Source organism: Nannospalax galili, unplaced genomic scaffold, assembly GCF_000622305.1.
Source record: "Nannospalax galili isolate Female #2095 unplaced genomic scaffold, S.galili_v1.0 scaffold701, whole genome shotgun sequence".
In the NCBI taxonomy this organism is placed as follows: domain Eukaryota; kingdom Metazoa; phylum Chordata; class Mammalia; order Rodentia; family Spalacidae; genus Nannospalax; species Nannospalax galili.
Window position 1 is genome coordinate 803,519 of NW_008344990.1, and position 19,044 is coordinate 822,562.

A 19,044-nucleotide genomic window follows, 5' to 3' on the forward strand; every position below is an offset into this window, starting at 1 on the left:
CAGATAGCCCAAATCTGAGAGGATTGTGAGGGTTTACAGTTTAAACTACATCCCCAGCTTTTGATCAAGTATCAAGAGAGTTTGTTGGCATTGATTACCCATCCCCTGCTCAGGATACCATCTGTGAAAACAAAATTCAAATGCAGACACAGTCCATCTCTGGAGACTCTGCTTTTAACTTATAAGGTATGCTGTCGGGTTCTACACTCCTACTTGCTGTGCAAGCTGTAAAATACTGATGAATATGATGGATCCAGAGGACCTGGTACTTATATGTAGCTCCTGTGCTCTTCCACCGTAAATATCAGAAATAGTAAAAGGATGCTGTTCTCCAATTTACTAAGTGTTTTAATAAATGTAAACTAAATTTGGGCTGCAAATTGGTTACATGTTTTCCTTTTCTGTACAGAATTATATTTTAATTTGCTACAAGTTTTTCACATATATATGTACTTTGCTCATTTATTTCCCATTCAACATTCCTTCAGTGATCTGTTATGTGCAGGGATCTGTTCACTATGATTACTCCAACCTGAAGATCAAAGGGCCCTTCAATAAACATGAAATTCTACCTTTGATTCTACACTTTGCTACTTTAGAGACCAACAGTGACAATATGAAGAGAAAAATAGAAGAGTCAAAGGGACAAACCAAAACAGAGCAGTCAGAATGTAGTCAGAATACTGAGGAGCACAATTTTACAAAAGCCCAAACCAAGAATTTCTGGAAAGTTGGTCTGCTCTAAGGGAGTGATGCTAGATAGGCTGACCACGCTCCAGTGGATGAACTCACACTGAGGCACTTCTGGGGACACAAACTTGACTCAATAGGTCTTAATATATATATCACAGAATGGATGACATCTGGTGAGGAAGATATGGAGGAGTGCATATACAAAAGAAGGTCTAAATATTATTAAAATGTATTGTATGAAATGCACAAAAAATAACATATATTGAAAAATATAAAACAACAAGAATTCCCATCTACTCAGTGTTGGACTTTAGTTTCTTAATTTGTGAAATGGGATATCTGCTTAATAGGCATGATTATAGAGAAGATGGGCTAACACACAGAATGTACAGTACCTAGTGTGTTGGGATATTAAGAATGGCCTACTTTACAAGACTTCATGAGTAGGAAGCATTATACATAGCTATTAGGCTCTAGGAGAGGTTTCATGGGGCAGTGATGTACAATTTAATGGATAAGACTGTAATAGGTATAGAAGGGAATGGAAGAATATCTGAGGCTAAAGAATAAAATTAAACAAATGATGGACTTGAGTCATGTGTGAACAGTCTTCCATTTAGTTTTCAGAAAAGGAGGTCAACATTCATTTTGAGATGAGGGTATCAAACACTAAGTATGGGTATTAAAACATAAAAGATAAAAGGTGACAATGATAGCTTTGAAAGGAAAGAGGAGGAGAAGAGAGAGAGGGAGAGAGAGAGAGAGAGAGAGTCTTGGAGCTGGAAAAAATGTAGACACCAAGGAAGTTTGTCTCAGAAGAAAGTGTTATGAGAAAAGGCCAGAAACCTTGAAAAATAGCATCAAAGGGAGACTGGAAATAGAACAGTCAGACACACCAACTTAAATAAAGGCATCAGCAGATCATTACTCTTAAAAAGCCAAATAAAGGTCATTTGGGAGTGGCTAGACCATGGACTGCAGTTTATAGTCTCAATCTGGTTTATGTCACATTGTCCATCAAAAATCCTAATTCCCAACTGCCTCCACTGTTCATCTTGAAACATCAACACAGAGCCATAAAATGGTGCTTAGTTACTCTAACAAGGTACAAAAATATATGTGTGTCATAGAATAACAATCTTGTGATGTCTAACTAAATAAATTCCTATTCTCAGGGCATTTTTAGATGTGGCACCAAATATATACTGGTTCTTACTCAGATTTATCAATGAGTGGTGCACATAGTACTTCCAAGGCCTACATTAAAGATGCTTTGGGATATGAATATATGAGGATGAGGAGAGGTTTATCTTGATTTGATGGATATGAACTGGGACTTAAGAATCTTAATTGGAAACATGTGCATATATGATGCTCACACTGCTTATTCAGGGAGGAACAACAGTCCTAGTGGACTTTCTTTGTCTAAGTACTATACTCTCATCTCTTGATTCCCCATTTTCCCCAGAAATTCCCATGTCACCATCAAGGATAGCCTCTCTACCTCTGCAATCACCTATCTAAAATGCTTCCATCAGTGGTTAGTGAATGTCTGATAAGGTTATTTGCGGTTATGTAAAAACACATGCAGAATGGCAGTTTATGACAATATGGGGGGAAAACCCCTAGGATCATAGCCCTCCCTCAGTGTTCAAGTGTTACTCTTGTTGTTGCACTCTAGCTGGAAAATAGATATTTAGTTAACCTGGTCAGATTGTTAGATATTAAAGTTTGAACGTCAAGAAGCAGAAGGGAGATTGCTTTAAGAAAATGAACCACTATGTGGTGTACAGGATAACAAATGTTCCAATTGCAATGAAGGTAACTGAACAGCTTCTGCCTTCCGTAAACAATCAGGAGGGACATGAGGGAAAGAAGTTAGCTCTCTATGAAGCTTCCTCTACCTTTTTCCTAAGATGGGCCCTTTGCTCAATAGTTACACATTAACGAGAGCAAAATTCCATTTCCTGGATCACTTTGAGGATATCCAAAGCAATCTGGGATTTTATGTTCACCCCAAATAGACAAAATGTCTTTTTAATACAGCCTTATAAATAAACTCTTGTTATTTTTCCAAATGTGTTGAAGGATAATGATCCCCATTTTCTAACAAACTATAACCCAAGTTGTTGCAGCTAAGAAATACCATGGTGTATACACAAAGGTCGCAAATAGGTACTGGAAAAATATTTGCCAGTAATTCACTGAAAGATGTGTGTGTGTGTGTGTGTGTGTGTGTCTGTGTGCAGGTACACATGCACATGTATGTAGGGGACAGAAAGAGATGTCAGGTGCCTTCATAAATCTTTTTCCACCACATTTAAAAAAATGTATGTTTTTTGGTTTCTGAGTGTGTGTGTGTATGTGCGTGCGTGTGTGTGTGTGTGTGTGTGTGTGTGTATGCATGCATGTGTCTGAGAAAGCAAGAAGAGGGTGTTAGATTGCCTAAAGCTGGAGGCAATTGTGAGTAGCCCAATGCGGGTGCTGGGAACTGAACTTGGTCCTCTTTAAGACCAGTACATTCTTTTCAAAGTTGAGACATCTCTTCAACCCCACCCATCTTATTTTTTGGCAGAGGGTCTCTCACTAAATGTGCAGCTCACAAATTTAGCTAGACTGCCTTACCAGCAAGCCTCAGAATTACTCCCTTTGCCACTGTTCTAGCACTGGGATTACAGGCATATGCCACAGAGCCCAGATTCTTACATAGGTGCTAGCATCCCAACTCAGTTCCTGTGTTTACATAGCAAGTACTTTGTCAACAGAGCCATCTACTTAGCTCTCAATTTGCTTTGTTTTCTTTTAAATCATTCTAATGAAATTCTGAACCCACATATGAGAGCTCAATTCCCTTTCACTTTTAGCATTCTATTGAGGTGAATACTTACTTTAGTTCTGCAAAGAACAAAGGACAAAGATTTCATTATTCTAGTGTATTTCTTTTTGGGCTTAATAGTATGTTTTTATTGTCCTTTGCTGAGGAACATGAGACCCATGCAGGTACTGGCTAACCATATATTAAAGCAAGGCTACTGTCAGTATTTTCCAAGATTGGCTAGGAAAACTGAGGAATTTTTCACTTTAGCCCTTAGGTGCCTATCAAAAGTCAATAGAGATCTTTGCCTTTTGTTCTCTACTTAGGTCCCCAGAGAAAACATTGTTCTTGTGGTATTAGTTCCTATATGTCTCCAGTTCCATCATTCCAAATGCCTGCTATTGTCAGCAATGAAATGTAAATGTTGCTATATACCCTTCCTTATTAAGTTTTCCTACTTTAGAAAATTCTACTGGACTTACTTCTCTCTTCTACATATTTCCCTCTGAGATAGGACCCTTTCATTTCACTTCCATTATCTCTGTTTAGACCTGGCCCTCATCACCTCAACCTGTCTCCTCACTGGCTTTCCACCTTCCACATGTCTTTCACTTCTTAAAGCTACTCCTTGATGATGCATTTCCCAATTTTCCTTGCTGGTGCCCAAGACAACTCCCCAACAGTCTCTTAAAGCTCCTCATAATTTAGTACCATTTCTAAATCCAACCCATGTCTCTAACTAGGTAACACATTTCTTTCTTTTTTTCCATGTGGTGCTGAGGATAAAAACTAAGGTCTTATATATGCTAGGCAACTTGCTCTACTATCGAGCTACAATCTCTGTCTAGGTTACAAAACTGAATCTTATAGGCGGATTCCATCCTACTTCCATGCCTATGATTCAGCCACACATTTGGCCAGTGGTAAGGGTAGAGACACTTGAGTCAAGTTCTCTCTTCTATGTTATCTTAACTCCATGCTCCTTAATCCTTAATCATTGATAACATCTCTCCCTCTGTGTCTTTTGGTAATTTGTACTTGGGATAAGAAGAAAATATCAATTTGGGGATGTTAAAGTTGCCAATCAGAGTGTGATTTTCCAAATAACATCAATATACTCTTGTAAATGATATATTTAAAACATCTGCTTAATTTACAACAAACAGCATTACTATTAACCATTTTTTAAACTTCTCTGAGTAACTGAGTCCTATAACTAGGCAAGCTCTCAGGCAGATCAGTCTGAGATCAGCATCTCCCCAACTTTGTAGAACAGTCTGTGTAGCCAAAGAATCTGTTTATATAGTATGTATCCAGGTGGCCTACAAGATATATTTGAAGGTAGTTGAATTCTAGGGCAAGCTTGACTTTGTTATAGGGTATCGCATGGTCATCAAGAAAAAAAAAAAAAACAGAGATGCCAGGTAAGAAAGATTGACTATGAAAACTATAGAAAACAACCACAGCTGTTACTTTTTCTTATCTCTAGGACATTAAAACCTGGTTGAGACCAGCTTCAATCTGTTTGTTATTAAATTCAAGTGAGAGGTGTTCACACAGCCCCAAGTAATTGAGGTGACCAACACCTGTCTTGGAATATCACGGGCATCTTCTTACATTTTTTTTCCCTTGTATTACAAGGGAATAGTCCTTGGAATCTCCTTTTTTTTCCCAGACTATGATTTGAAGTTCAGTCTTGGAGTTTCCTGGATAGGAAACCCATAGGTTTCCAGAAGGGTAGGAGGAAGGGCCTACAACAACATGAAGAATTTGTCCTCTGTGCCTCCCACATGCATAGCTCTATACTCATCAACACCACAGGCAGAGGGTGGGTGGGCAATGCAAAGAGAAGTCATTTTTCATCCATTTGACAGATGTCTTGTTAAAATCTTACAGGGAAGAGAGGGTTGTAGGTGGGGAGAGGAAAAGGGGAGGAGACAGGTTGGAACAAGAACTAATGGAACTAATGTCCAAACATGGCCATCTGGCTAAGGTAGCAAGAACAAGAAGATCATTTATGCAAGAGCACTAAAATGTGCTCTTATATCTGGAGAATAGAGAGGGAAAACATTTTAATCCACTTATATCATGTTCAAGTCTACTGAATATGAATGATCACCCAAGAAAAAGGCTTACAAAAGCTCCTGATATTGGCATTCATTTCCAAGAGAATTTGTCTCCTGGGGAGGGGCAATTACAACCTGAAGAGGAATCTACATGCAAACAGTTCATCAGAAAGTGGAAGATAGTTTTCAGTGGTTCATTGATTTCTCTTTGCCTATAGACTCATGAGAGAAAAAAAATACAATTAAAGCCAAGCATCTAATCCCTGTCAACAGTCTTTCATGCTCAGAAATGCACCATGTTTCTCGGTTCTGAGCAGACATTCAGTAAATGGCAAATGGAAGGCAGGAGCATTTAGTGAGCAATGCCTGAGTCAGGCCTCAGGCCTAGAGCAACTCAAGCTGGCTGGCCAAGCTTCCTCTCTGATCTTGTTAAAGATGTATAGAGATATACACTATCTCAACCTAGACTTTAAGAGAATAGAAGAAAAGAAAAATCATACTCACCCTCAGGGCCCTAAAGAGATAGCACCAAGTCTGTGTCTGTAAGAAAAAACGGCTGCACTTATAACTAAAGAACTTCAAATAGGTCAGTTAAACCTATATAAAGCAGCATCTGCTAGTCTGGACTAGGTGAAGGGCCTCGAGCTTGAGAAGGGAAGAGAGCCACTGATAAAGGTTCTAGTAAGTTTGCAGGACTTGAACTTGCTCTTCTTGAATTGTCTGGGGCTCAAGAGTCTGAAAAACAGTGGGTCCTCATACAAGTGATTACTGGAAAGTGTTAAGAGCTATCAGAACCAATGCAGCCCTCTCTTTAAGAGATAATAAATGAAGGCTCTAATAAGAAAATTTTCTTGTAATTTAACTAGTTGCAGAACTTCATAATAGTTTACATTTACTGAAAAAGAAACTTCTTTAATGAGTGATGAAAGATATACTTATCTGTGAACATAAAGAGAAGTATTTAGAATATATCAATAATTTTCACTGGTTTAGGAAAGTGGAAGCACTAGGTTCTATTCTGGACTCTATGACCACGCCCATCCATGGATATTTGGCTATATTTACAGCACCAGGCATGGATTCCCTCCTATTGAGGGGACCTTAAGTCCAATTAGACAATTGTTGGTTACTTTTAAGACAAAAGTGACACAATTACACGAATAGAAATAAAATGATGGATCAATTTGTTTTCTTCCCCTATCTAGAAGCCTTTGAGGGGGAACTGACACTGATTCTAACCACTCCAACACCTATCAAAATGTCTGAAAACAAATCCTAAATCCATCACTCTAGAGTCCAGCTTTGGAAGACAAAAGAAAAATGAGGAGGAACCCAATAGAGGGATGATGTCAAGAAATTCCAATAGAGTCTCATATGAACATTTGAAAATTGCCCTGACTTTTTTCTAGCTCCCTGTCTAGAACTTGTAATGCTAACTCTTGCCTTTACTTCTCCTTCACATCTCCTATTCACAATTCAAAGACTTTCTTTTCCTCTTGAGATAAGAGTTATGCAATTTGGGAGTGTTGTAGATAGACCCACTGAAGGGGTACTCCAATTGTCTCACTCTGCATCCTTATTCAGGATGGAAGAAGCCAGAGCGGTCTGCGTCCCAATTCCCCATTGGCAATTTGGGTAACCTCTTCAGAGGACAGTGTGATAAGAATAGGAGGTAGGAATTGGCCATGCAGTTAGGGTAAAAAGACCCCAAATAAAAGTAGCCAGTTTCTTGACTAAAACTCACAATGTCCTTGGGCCTCTTATTAACCTACTCCATTCCAAAGGCCAAAAAATGTCAAAAAATATTTGGGAACTTTTATCTAATCCTTAAAAGAGTTTAGGGTTACCTCTTCAGAGGGAGAAATGTTGAGTAGAGAAAAGACCTATAAAAAAGAAGAAAGAGTACATGAAGTTTTCAGAAAAAAAGTGATGGGGAGATATGGGAGGAGTTGGAGGGGAGGGAGTTGGCATGGATTTGATCAAAGCACCTTATATGTGTGTATGAAATTCTCAATGAATTATTTATTTAAAAAAACAAAATAAAATATAAAAAGAAATCCTACCAAGACCCACATTGAGGCTCATAAACCTTACAGCTGGGTAGAACCACAAATTGTTTTTTCCCTTGGCAGCTTGCATAGCACCATCTAATACTATAAGAGCTAGTCCTTGAGGAGGAGGCTTCCAGGTCAGTTCCAGCCCAACTTCTCCAAGTCCTGTGTACAAAGTGTGTGTTATCTTCAGCAATAGGATCTCACCTTCAAGTTCTTGGAGATAACAAAGGTCTATAACAACAGCCTTTATTGTTTTAGGGGGTCTCTTTGTCAAAATGCAAAGAATAAGAAGCTGTAAGGTGCCTTACCACATTGAAACATATACAACACAACCGCTATACCTAAAGACAGGGAAAAAAAGATTATGAGAGCCAGAGGACAAGGACACCTGCTGCTAGATTGTGTATTCTAGACATGATAGGCAAGCTGCAATAGTATGGTTGCCTAAACAAGACCTGCATAATTACAACACCAGTTGACATGCCAATGTGAATGGGGGGTATTTCATAAGGTCCCACCTCTAGATGAATCAACAGTTGCTGAGGGAGTGAGAATCAGTTTAATTCAGGGACAAGATCCTGATAGGTTATCCAATCCCATGTAATCAACTATAAACACATGTAAATATGAGCACCACTAAATGAAATCAGTATGTTTTATTTGTGTGTGTGTGTGTGTATTTATGTAACAATAACAAATAAGGAGAAGTCATGAAGTTGAGAGGGAATAGGGGAGACATGGGAGGAGCTGGAAGTGAAGAGGGCTAGGTGGAGTGATGGAAATAAAATGTTCATGTATGAAACTGTCAAAAATTAAAATAAATTAAAAATTGAAATAAAATAAAAAGGAAGTAGTTAAAAGGAAAGTTTCCTAAGGTGTCAATCCAGTGAACAGCAGAAATAACATTAGAAACTAAGCCCACATCTTTCAGAATAATGGCTGTCATTAGTTTTTGTACAGTATACTTCTATTGCTAAAAACACAATAAATAGTCAAATGCCCCTTTAATTACAATTGTTAACTATGTGCAATAATACATGCTAGTGTTTCATTACCTTTTCTCTCTCTCTCTCTCTCTCATATATATATATATATATACATATATATATATATACATATATATATATCTCACATAACATCAGGTTGTAAACCTCAAACATGCACAACAACATTTATTTAGAAAAAAACAAGGAGAATGGGGAAGAGATTTGAAGGGAATATTAAGAAGAAGGTAAAAAAAGAGAGGAAATAATAGAATGAATGAGGCATGAATGCAGAAGAAGGACCATTGGGGGCAGAAAGGGGATCAGAAAGAAAAGAACAGGAACACTGAGAGAGGAGGGAGGGAGGGGGACAAATAAGTATAAATTTTATGTAAAAACTTTACAATGAAAAAAAAATAAAATTTTAAAAAATCATAAACCAGGAAAATACTTATCCCAATATCTTAATAATCCTTAACACAATATGCACTTTATAAACCTTCCACAAAAATATAAATTTTAAAAACAAGATTAAGCAAATAATATTAAGAATTTGTAAAATTTATACTTGCTTCTGGAGCCTCGCTTTGGAGACTGTTGTTTTGGACATTTCTAATATTGCTTCCTCTCACAGTTCTATAGACATTATCCTTTTACTACTATAGCCAACCCTTGCTTAGTCCTCCCCTCAGGCTCTCGCACTGATTTGATTCTTCTATGGATTAAGAGGTAAGAACATCTCAGAATGAAGGCTGAATAAAGACACTTCCAGAATCTCCCTCACAATCAGAAGTCTTTTCTTAGAAATCTCTATTTAAAATTCAATATAAAATGCAACTGCTACCAGAAAAGCAAATGTAGAAATTTGCACAATCTTGCCTGCTAAATTGGGCTGCTGTGGTGATTAGTGTTGATTGTGAACATGACAGAACCTGGAATCACCTAGGAGACAAGCCTCCTGGTACACCAATGAGGGATTATTTACATTGGGTTAGCCTCTGCACATGTATGGGAGGGCGTCTTGATTAGGTCAATTGAGGTGAAAATATCTACCCTAAATGTATGTAGGACCTTTCAAGAAACTAAGGTCCTTGTCTACGTAAAAAGGAGAGTGCTAACAGAGCACAAGAATTTATTACTATCTGCTACCTGATTGTAGCAGCTACTCACATGGGATGTGACCAGCTGCCACCTTGATTTACTGACCATAATGGAATACACTCTTTAAATGTGAGCCAAAACAAACCATTTCTACTGTACGTCACAGCAACAGAAAAATAACTAAGACAAGCTGTCTTCATAGAAAAAAATGGCATCGTCTTTGCCCTACTCTGTTTCCTTGCTCTTTTGGTTTTGTTTTCCTTTGTGGAGATAAGGTCTCACGACAGAGCCCTGGTGCCCTGGAATGGGATGCACAGATCTGGCTGGCCTCTACATTACAGAAATTCACCTGCCTCTGTTTCCTGAGTGCTTGGACTAAAGGCGTGTGCCACCATGCTGGGAATGCCTTGTTATTTTAAGCAGGTCTTCAGAGGAGACATAGTGTGTGGAAACAAGGGAATTAGGAGATGGGTATGTTGGAATAAGAGTCCCAAGACAAAAACAACTATTTTTAATATTTGCCATGCATGAACTAAACCCACTAAGAATATAACCCCATAGCAGAGATGGCCTTTGGCTTCTATTACCAAACGAACACTGCCTCCTTTACCCAACCCAGTTCAGGCCATTGGGCTTGTGTTATTCAAAATAAGTTCACTGAAAAATTAAGCAGTACTTCTCCTATTTGTTAAGTGTATTATACTTTCTAAACTGCCTCATTTTCAAGTTCTCATTGGATACCAGCAGTTCTGAGACAAGAAGAGTAAGGATAAATTGCAATATATTTTTTTTCTTTTCGCTAACTGGAAATTGAACCTAGGGCTTCATGCATGTTAGGCAAGCACTCTGCCACTGAACTACTAGAGAAACTGCTTGGCTGTTTCTTGGTTGGGCTGTGACAAATAACACTCTCTGAATTCTCAGACTTGAAGAAAGCACCTCTCCCCTTTGGTCCTCCAGTTCCCTAGCAACCACTGACTATTGCAATTTTACCAACATAAGTGAAAATAACAACAGTTTGGGTTAGGCTCCATCAACTAATCAATTTGAAAATATAGAAGTAATACATTAGTAGCAAGTCATATGAAGAGACACAAAAGCCTTCCCCATGAGTAGCACCCAAGATCTGACCTCTTGATTTTTCGGTAACCTTCTCCACACTCTGCCTCAATATGAATATCCTCCCCTTTCCTGTGCTCAGAATTGTAGAAATAAGCAAGGTATGAAAGCCAGCTTCTCTCAAGAGTCCTTGGTATACAAAGAAAGGAAAGGAAGTGCCTCTGAGGCACACTAAAGGAGGAAAAACCCAGCTGAGTTTTAGCATCCACATTAAACCCAGGTAAGTAAGAATCAGCTCAGATGGTCTCTAGGAATTATCTCATCTTTTATTCTGGATTTCCACAATGTTATCCCTCAAGAGTTGACAAAACCCTCTGAAGATCAAGACCATCAAATGTATTTCCTCAGAGTTCTTCTAGTCTATCCGATTGAAACACATTAACTACACACGACTTGTGTACACAAAAAGTGAGGAGAATGTGACCGAAGTGGAAGAAAGTGCCTCCAGGGATGGCCCAGAAGAGACTTAACCAGGGATCACAATTCTCTTTCACAAATGCTTAACACAGCTTCCAACATGCAAGAGTCTACTGGGACATGAACTGGTATGGGAAGGAGGAAGGGTCAATCAGCATACTTCTGGTGGGCAAGCAGAGACAATGTTGGGGATGACTGGGCCCCAGAGCCTTTGCCCCATTTTTACAAACTGAACCTCCTGTTTCTTCAAGTCCAAAGCTGATAAATGGTCATGAAGCTGTCAGAGTCAACATCAGTGCAACTGGGGTTCTGATGCTGCGTCTTAAGGTAGTACACATCGGTTATCCATCACACTAATTCTCACCTTTTGTTCATTTTAGGATCACCTGCTTCCAGCTCCAGGCATTGGTATCAAAAACCACAAAGGCTTCCCAAAGACACTATGATCTGGTTTCTAGCTTGAGGAACTCTAAAAATAGCAGACCATCATTAATGGGGACAAATGTCTTAAGCTGCTGTGCCTAGGAGCTGACTTGTGATCATTAAGGCTGTGGCTGGTCTCTCAGCCCACCATTAATGCAGAAGTTGCACCATTCCCCAATGGGTTCTCTTTTTTCCTCTTATAACTTCCCCTCAAAGCTTTCCACCCACAATTTAGATATACTTATCCTAGCCCAAGATGTTATTTCAGCCTTTAGAAAAATGAACTTTAATACTAATCTACTTTGGGTTTTCTAGGCCACTGCTTCACAATCACATCACTCTGTAATGTTTTATAAGTAGGTAGGGGACGAAGGAGCAGACTTCAGCTTTCTGTGTTGATCACTGCCAATTTGCTTTCTCTGTTCTTCTATTTGTCTATTAATTCGTATCTGAGGACTCAGATCCGGTCCTTGTTTTTCTTTTGGAGCCTGCGAAGACATGCCATCTTTAGTTCTATTTTACTATTTATTTCCCTGCCCTCTTGAACCTGATTTCAAGGATAAGTGAAGGAAAGTCAGAGCAAACTAATGGAGACCCATTAGGTAAAGCCAGACCCCTGCCATACCTACTTATAAGAGAGGTGCACCTGGCTGCCAAAAGGATTAGGATGCATTCTGCATGTCTTATGGATGTGTTCACATGTGTCTCATCATTGGAATATTGTTTTTGCAAGTATGTCCTTAAAAATGTCTTTCAGGAATACAAGTGTGCACCCTGGCAGGTAAGAGCTTATCTGAGCATGCATCTCAGTGTGTCCATTTGTATATGGGTAAATATTTGTGCCTTATATGAATCCATAAATGTTCAAACGTGCAGATGTGCACAAGTATACTGTAGATGTGACCCTGTGAATACCTTGCTTGTGTTAAGAATATCAAGTGTTAGTGTGCCCCATAGTTAATTATTTCTGCTTTATGTGAACATGAAAGTATGCCCCTATATTCACAAATAGGTTCTATACCCGAATGTGCTGCCTGTATCATGTCACAAGAATGTACATGTATGTATTGCTATGATAAAGAACATGGATTGGTAACAAAGCTGAACCAAATTTTCCTTCCAAGCAATTTGTTTTTAACAGCTTTCCTTCAAGATACTTGCATCAATCTGCATAAACAGGAGAAAGAATCAAGGTTCAAGTTTTATCTCTGTAACTTCATAAATTTGGTGACCACAGGCACTTTTCCAAAGAGGCTTAGCAACTACAGCTTATCTAAAAAGCTTCACAACTACGAGACAAGCAGCCAAGTGCTGAATAGATACAACACAAGGATCAAACGTCAATTCCAAATGTTAAGACAGTTGCTTGCTTCTGTTCATGCCTCAATTTCCTCAGTGGTAGGAGGGGAAAGTAGGCTTAATGTATGACTTCTTGTGCACTCTCTTTTAGTGATTTTTCAGCTTAAGTCCCATGGGTTAATTTTGTTTCTTCTGGCCACAAAGTGTCAGTATGCAGATAAGTGCAAAATAGTACTTGCAGATGTTACAGATGTCATATTCAAGCTAAAACCCCTCTAGACAAAAGCAACCTTCTGGAACCTATACCTATCAAATTGACAGGTATAAATGAATTCTGCATTCATTTTCCCAGGGGCCTGAGTAGACTGAACTAAAAGGACAAATGTAGCTTCAAAAACATACTCATCTCTAAAGCCCAAGGAAAAAGACATATAGTTTGTTTCAATCATTGTACCTCATCCTTTGGAATCACTATGGGAACTTTTAAGGGTAATGGGCCAACATTTCGCTTTGTTTTGTTGTTTTGTTTTGTGAGATAGGATCTCACACTCTAGACCACGCTGTCCTGAAACTCATGTAACTCAGGCTGAACTTGAATTCATGGCAATCTTCTTGACTCAACCTCCTTAGTGCTTATACTGGAGATGTGAGCCACCATGCCTGGTATAATGAGCCAGCTTTGAAGCACAAGGTTCACTCCTTAAGAACAAATGTAGCTAAATCTGTAGAGAAACATCTATTCTAATCAGAGTACAAAGGGCCAAATTTAGGACCACACTTCTGTACTTGGCAAGGTTTCTCATTCATTCCTAGACAATATATATCCAGATGGACTTATCATACACCTAGTAGATATAACTGAAATGCTAACTGATGAGTCAATGTTACAAGACCAAATCTATCTAGAGTCATTTTCCATCTAGTTCTCCCTGCTGTCATGACTAACATTTTTATTTCAAAAAGAAAAAGATCTAGATAGAAGTAAAGGACAGAGGTTGTTTGAGACAAACTATTTGTTCAAAGTTCATTGGTATTAGGGGACTGGTAATAGCTATTTCTACATTGTATGCTCTGCTGACACACCAATATTTTTGTTTATGTTTGCTTTTGTTTAGTTTTGTTTACTGAGACTGGGTCTTCTGTAGCCTCAGGTATCCTGGAACCCGCTATGTAGACCTAGCTAGGTTTGATCTCGGAGAGATCTGTCTGCCTCTGCCTCCCAGGTGCTGTGATTAAAAGCATGTGCCACCACGCCTGGCCTTAGTTTGATTGATTGATTGATTGATTGATTGATTGATTGATTGATTGATTTTTTGCACACCAGTATTTTTTAAAGCAGCATCAGTGACATGAATAATTGAAAGCAATAGAGAACTACACAACAATTCCTATCTATTAATTATTGTTTTATTTTTATTTGAGGCAGGGTCTCCCAATGTTTCTGAAGAAGTCACCATTCACCTGCCTCATCATCCAGAGTACTGGAATTACAAGTATACATCACAACTCCCAGCTGTTTTTATCTTTTTGACCTGCTCCCAAAGCAGTGAAACATTTCCAAACAAAATGATGTAGATAAAGATGAAGAGTATCCATTTGTGCAATGAAGGTCATTGGTCAAAAGCCTATGATTTCAAAACAACTCTTAATAATATTAAGAAAACTCAGTAATAATCCTCACAAATCCTACCCAAGGACCTGGAGGCCAATAACTGATTTTTAACTGCAGAGTGCTTAGGTGGTGCTGGCTTGAGGGACTTGAGAAGGTGCTAAATAAAAACACAATTAATTTGGGCTGTCTTCCAAGCTCGCTTTCAGCTTTGCAGGAGATAGCAAGAGTGAAAACCAGCTCGCTATTCATAACAACATGTGTGTTGGAGAATGGAGCTGGGGATAAGTAAAAGAAAGCTTCTTACTTTAAAAAAATCCCAGTTTTATACCATGTACCTAAAGTATAGGATGGATGATAAGAGCCCCTTTCCTTCCAATAGAGGACAGTAAAATGACAGCAAAATCCACTGTACTCTGATGGAGAGAATTTAGATAACACAAAGGGTTTTGCTCAGTTCCAGACTTCACATTAGAATGCCCTCAGCATTTGTATGCAAGGTGTACTGGGTATCAGATCCCCTCCACTCTGGCAGTCACTCACAAATTTCTGCCCCAGGTAGCTCTGAGATTATCAACCTTAATTAGCAGAAAAGAAAACCAAGTCAGAGAGATTGACTTGCCTGAACCACAGACACCTAGTTTCTATCAGACCATGCAGATTTCCAAAATCACCCCTGTAAAGAAGACAGCTAGAGTAGCTAGTACATTGCATACGTTCAGGAACTCACATCCTTATCAGGCAATGTTCTATAAATGTATTGTTTCCCTAGGCAAGTCCTTTTCCTTTCTGTGTCTAGTTCCCCAGCATTTACAACAAAAGTATTAGGCTTAAGAAAGCTTTGGTATCCCTTCTGTAGAAGATAGAATTCTCTGAAATGATTTTAAATGGAACTGCAACATCCAGAGCTTGGATCCAGATCAAGTTGAAAGCAAGTATACAACAATGAGTCTTTGAGCTTCATTTTTTTTATCTATGAAAGGGAGATAATCCCTACCATACCTACTTCAGAGGGCCATGGGAAATTCAAGTGAGACGAAGTATAAATTCCATTGAAAAATGTAACCCAGTGTTTAAGAAGGAAAGTCAAGGATCAAGTATTTACTAGGCCCAGTTCCTAAATCTGAGTAGAGTGCATGCATGGTCTAGTAAATCTTCTTGACTACTCCTGTGCGGTTCAGTCTGGATGTGCAAGCCCCTCAGCTTGTTGCAAGGACCAAAGGAAGTGAATAAACCCCCCTCCATTACTTTTAGGTCTCACGCACAAAGCACTGCCATCATTTTTCCTTGGTTATGAGATCCCCCACCATGCCAGGTAAATCAGAGGCCCTCCTACAGGCATTTGGCTCCTCCTGCCCCTCTATACCAATACCAAGGCACCCAATGTCTAGCCCCCTTGCCTAATGACACTTCACTGAGAGAGAAGGCAGAAATAAAGTAGGTGGAGGTTGAGGTAAAAGTAGCTACTGCCTTTAGGCACCACTCAGAGGCAGCCAGTTAGGCATGAAGGTGCATGACTTCTCTTCCTCTAATGAAGGCAGGCAGGCAGAAAAATCAGCTGCCAGAGCCATTGCCAGAGCTGGCTATGGATGAGTTATGCTGGCTTGATCTGGGCCCTGAGGGTGAGACTATTGAACATAGGGCTGCATCCATAGGTCCTTTGCCTCAAGAAAGCTAATGTGGCTTACAGGAGAGTCTGTGTTCCTACCACCCCCATCCCACTGCCTGACACCCAAAGGGCTGATGACAGGTCAGCTCCCCCTTCAGGAGGTTACATAATGCTCTTCTTCTCTGCTCAGCTTACTCCAATAAAATTTGTTTAAAAACTCAGCTCTCTAGAGACTATAGATCCAGAACCCTATAAAATGGTAACAGTTTACAATGGGCAAGGATCTGATTTGAGGAGTCAGGATCCCAGACCTGACTCCTACAACTTGAGCACATTTTCCCTTCTGAGCCTTAGTCCTCCCACGTGTTGAAAAGGAGTGAAACAGTGTGTTACAGACTGGCAGATATTTTAATCTATTCCCCAAATCAATTTTTCTAGAAGCTTAACCACTTTAGTAAAAGACTCACCTTGAACATGCAGCCCACCTATGGGTGTCTGTTATCCCAATCCTTTTAGCTGAGCCGGTCACCGTAATCTTGTCTTCTAATTCCAATTTCACTAGTGACTAAAGTCTGCCTTGGCAAAATGGTTACTTAGAACTTTAGAATCTGTTCTCTATCCCTACCATAAGCCCTTTTAAACCAGACCTGCTCTTTATTTGGCTGTCTCATACAATTTTTTCCTTCCTTGAGAACATGATTCTTCTAAAACCACTCTTCATTTTAGTGGCATAGAAACTTCACCAGTTGGTAAAGGCTTTTTGATCAAGATCGGGCAGTAGATCAGTAATGAGCTATGATCCTTCCACTCAATATTTTTTCTACTGCTTTTCTTCCCATTACAAGTTTGTCGTCTATATACTGTCCTCTGCTATGCATGCACAACCTTCCCTCTTCTCTCCTACAAATTCTCAACATTATTGGGAGAAGCTCAACTGTTCAGTCTGTGATAAGCCGGAAACTAGCACAGGAGAGTGATAATGGCAGGAAAGAGCTAAACCCAGATATATGCCTCTCCACTCTGCTTTCCCAGATTTCTCCTTTTGATCCCTTTGTTCTTCAAAGCTTTGTATGAGTACTCTAATATGCCAGTAGACACCTAATGCTGACCACAATGCCGGCTATACAGAAAGCACCCCAAAATGTAGTAACAAGAGGGCCAAATTCTAATTCAGGCACTAACATTTCTTACTCTGTAACCTTCAGAAAGCTTGCTTAATCTTTCTAAGCCTCACTTTCCTAAACTACTTTTAGTGTTGGGGAAGCAATTGATTAAATACTGAGGCAACTTTGTTCAGAGTCATATTACTATACTTATAACTTATTAGTAGTAGTACAACTATGAGCCAAATTAATGACATCTTAAAATAATCTAGGGAGTGTCTGTGGACTTTCAAGGCCGTCATTACCTTGCCTCCTAGGCTTTCCCATACCTATGAAACTGTTCTGTATTTATAAAACCAATTCTCCATTATTCATGTCTTTTCTAACAAGGTGAATCACATATGTGCAATTCTTTATGCGTATGGATGTGATTATTTTTCAGTAAAAGTGTGTTTTCTTACCTTTTAAAAACAAAACAAAACAAAAACAAACAAACAAAAAAACAAAAAACAACCAAAAAACTCCAAGCTGAATCCCAAACTGGGGCACCACTGCTACTAGTCATTAATGTCTCCCTTCACTTTTCAGTGGAAAGTAACTTGCTCAAAGAGTGCAATCTATAACTGACCTGTAATAAAAGAAATCTAAGAAAAGTATAATGATTATTATTTTATTTCTTTCTTTGGGTTTTTGAAACAGGGTCTCAATATGTAGCCGAGGCTGGCCTTGAACTCACCATGTAGACCAAACTGTCCTGCAAATCAGAGATCAGCCTCCTTCTCCCTCCTGAGTTCTGGGATTAAAGGTGTATGCCACCACACCCAGCTAGCCAAGTATAAATCATAAGGAAAATCAATTACCCTATAATCACCGTGTTATCCTAAGCTTACTTACTAAAAATAATATCTGAAGCATTTGTGGGTTTTAGATAATACTCATATAATCATTTTGAGAATTAATATTAATCAGAAAGTGAACACACATTATTAGAGCTGGAAAAAAAATCTTTGAAGCCATCTAATTCAACTGTCTTTATTTTGCCAATGAAGAAAACTAGTTTCAAAAGACAGAAGTAATTTATTTCTGGTCACTAAGGAAATGGGAAGCATCTTTGCATCATTACACCAAATATAGAGAAATGTGTTTCGTTTTCCTGGAAAAAATTCAAACCATCTCACAACTGATTACAGTTGTCTCTTGATATCTCCTGGGGACTGGTTCCAGGATTCCCTTCAGATACAAAAATCTGAGTTTTTTGAAGTGCCTTGTATAAAATTCGGTATTATAACCCATGAATATCCTTCTTTGTACTTTATTACTTTTTACTCCAGTACTAGGGCTGTACCCCAGGGCCTTATACATTTGAAAATTCACAGGATCTACCACTGAGATATACCTGAAGTTCCACTTCCTGGATACTTTAAATCACTGCTATATCATTTATAATACCCAATACAGTGTAAACTCTATGCAACAGTTGTTATGCAGCATTTTATATGTGTTTTAATTCATTTTTTCTAATACTTTACATCTGTGGATGCAGCATGACCTGTGACTACAGAAAACCAAATATTTTTTAATCCAAATAGATATCAGACTACTCTTTGCCTAGGTTAGAGTCTCCTTAAAGTAGGCATAAGTCTTTGAAACTCATCAAGGTTTCAAAAATTCTTGAAATAAAATTGTAACCATCTGCAGAGCTTGCTTATTCGCACATATAATAAACTAGACTTAGTCAGTCATTCTCATCCCT

General features: G+C 38.8%; 1 protein-coding gene across 7 annotated transcripts in view; it reads right to left on the reverse strand.

Annotated features, from left to right (window-relative positions):
• Arhgef9 (Cdc42 guanine nucleotide exchange factor 9) overlaps window positions 1-19,044 on the reverse strand; it is a 200,284-nt gene that overhangs the window by 141,774 nt on the left and 39,466 nt on the right. Inside the window, exon 1 of one of the 7 annotated variants that reach the window (XM_029567411.1) lies at window positions 16,656-16,674. The exons of the other annotated variants lie outside the window; for them this stretch is intronic. Coding sequence (XP_029423271.1) covers window positions 16,656-16,664 — 9 coding nt within the window. The 5' untranslated portion in view covers window positions 16,665-16,674. Of the gene's footprint in view, window positions 1-16,655; window positions 16,675-19,044 lie in introns of those variants that run through there. 7 annotated transcript variants of the gene reach the window in all.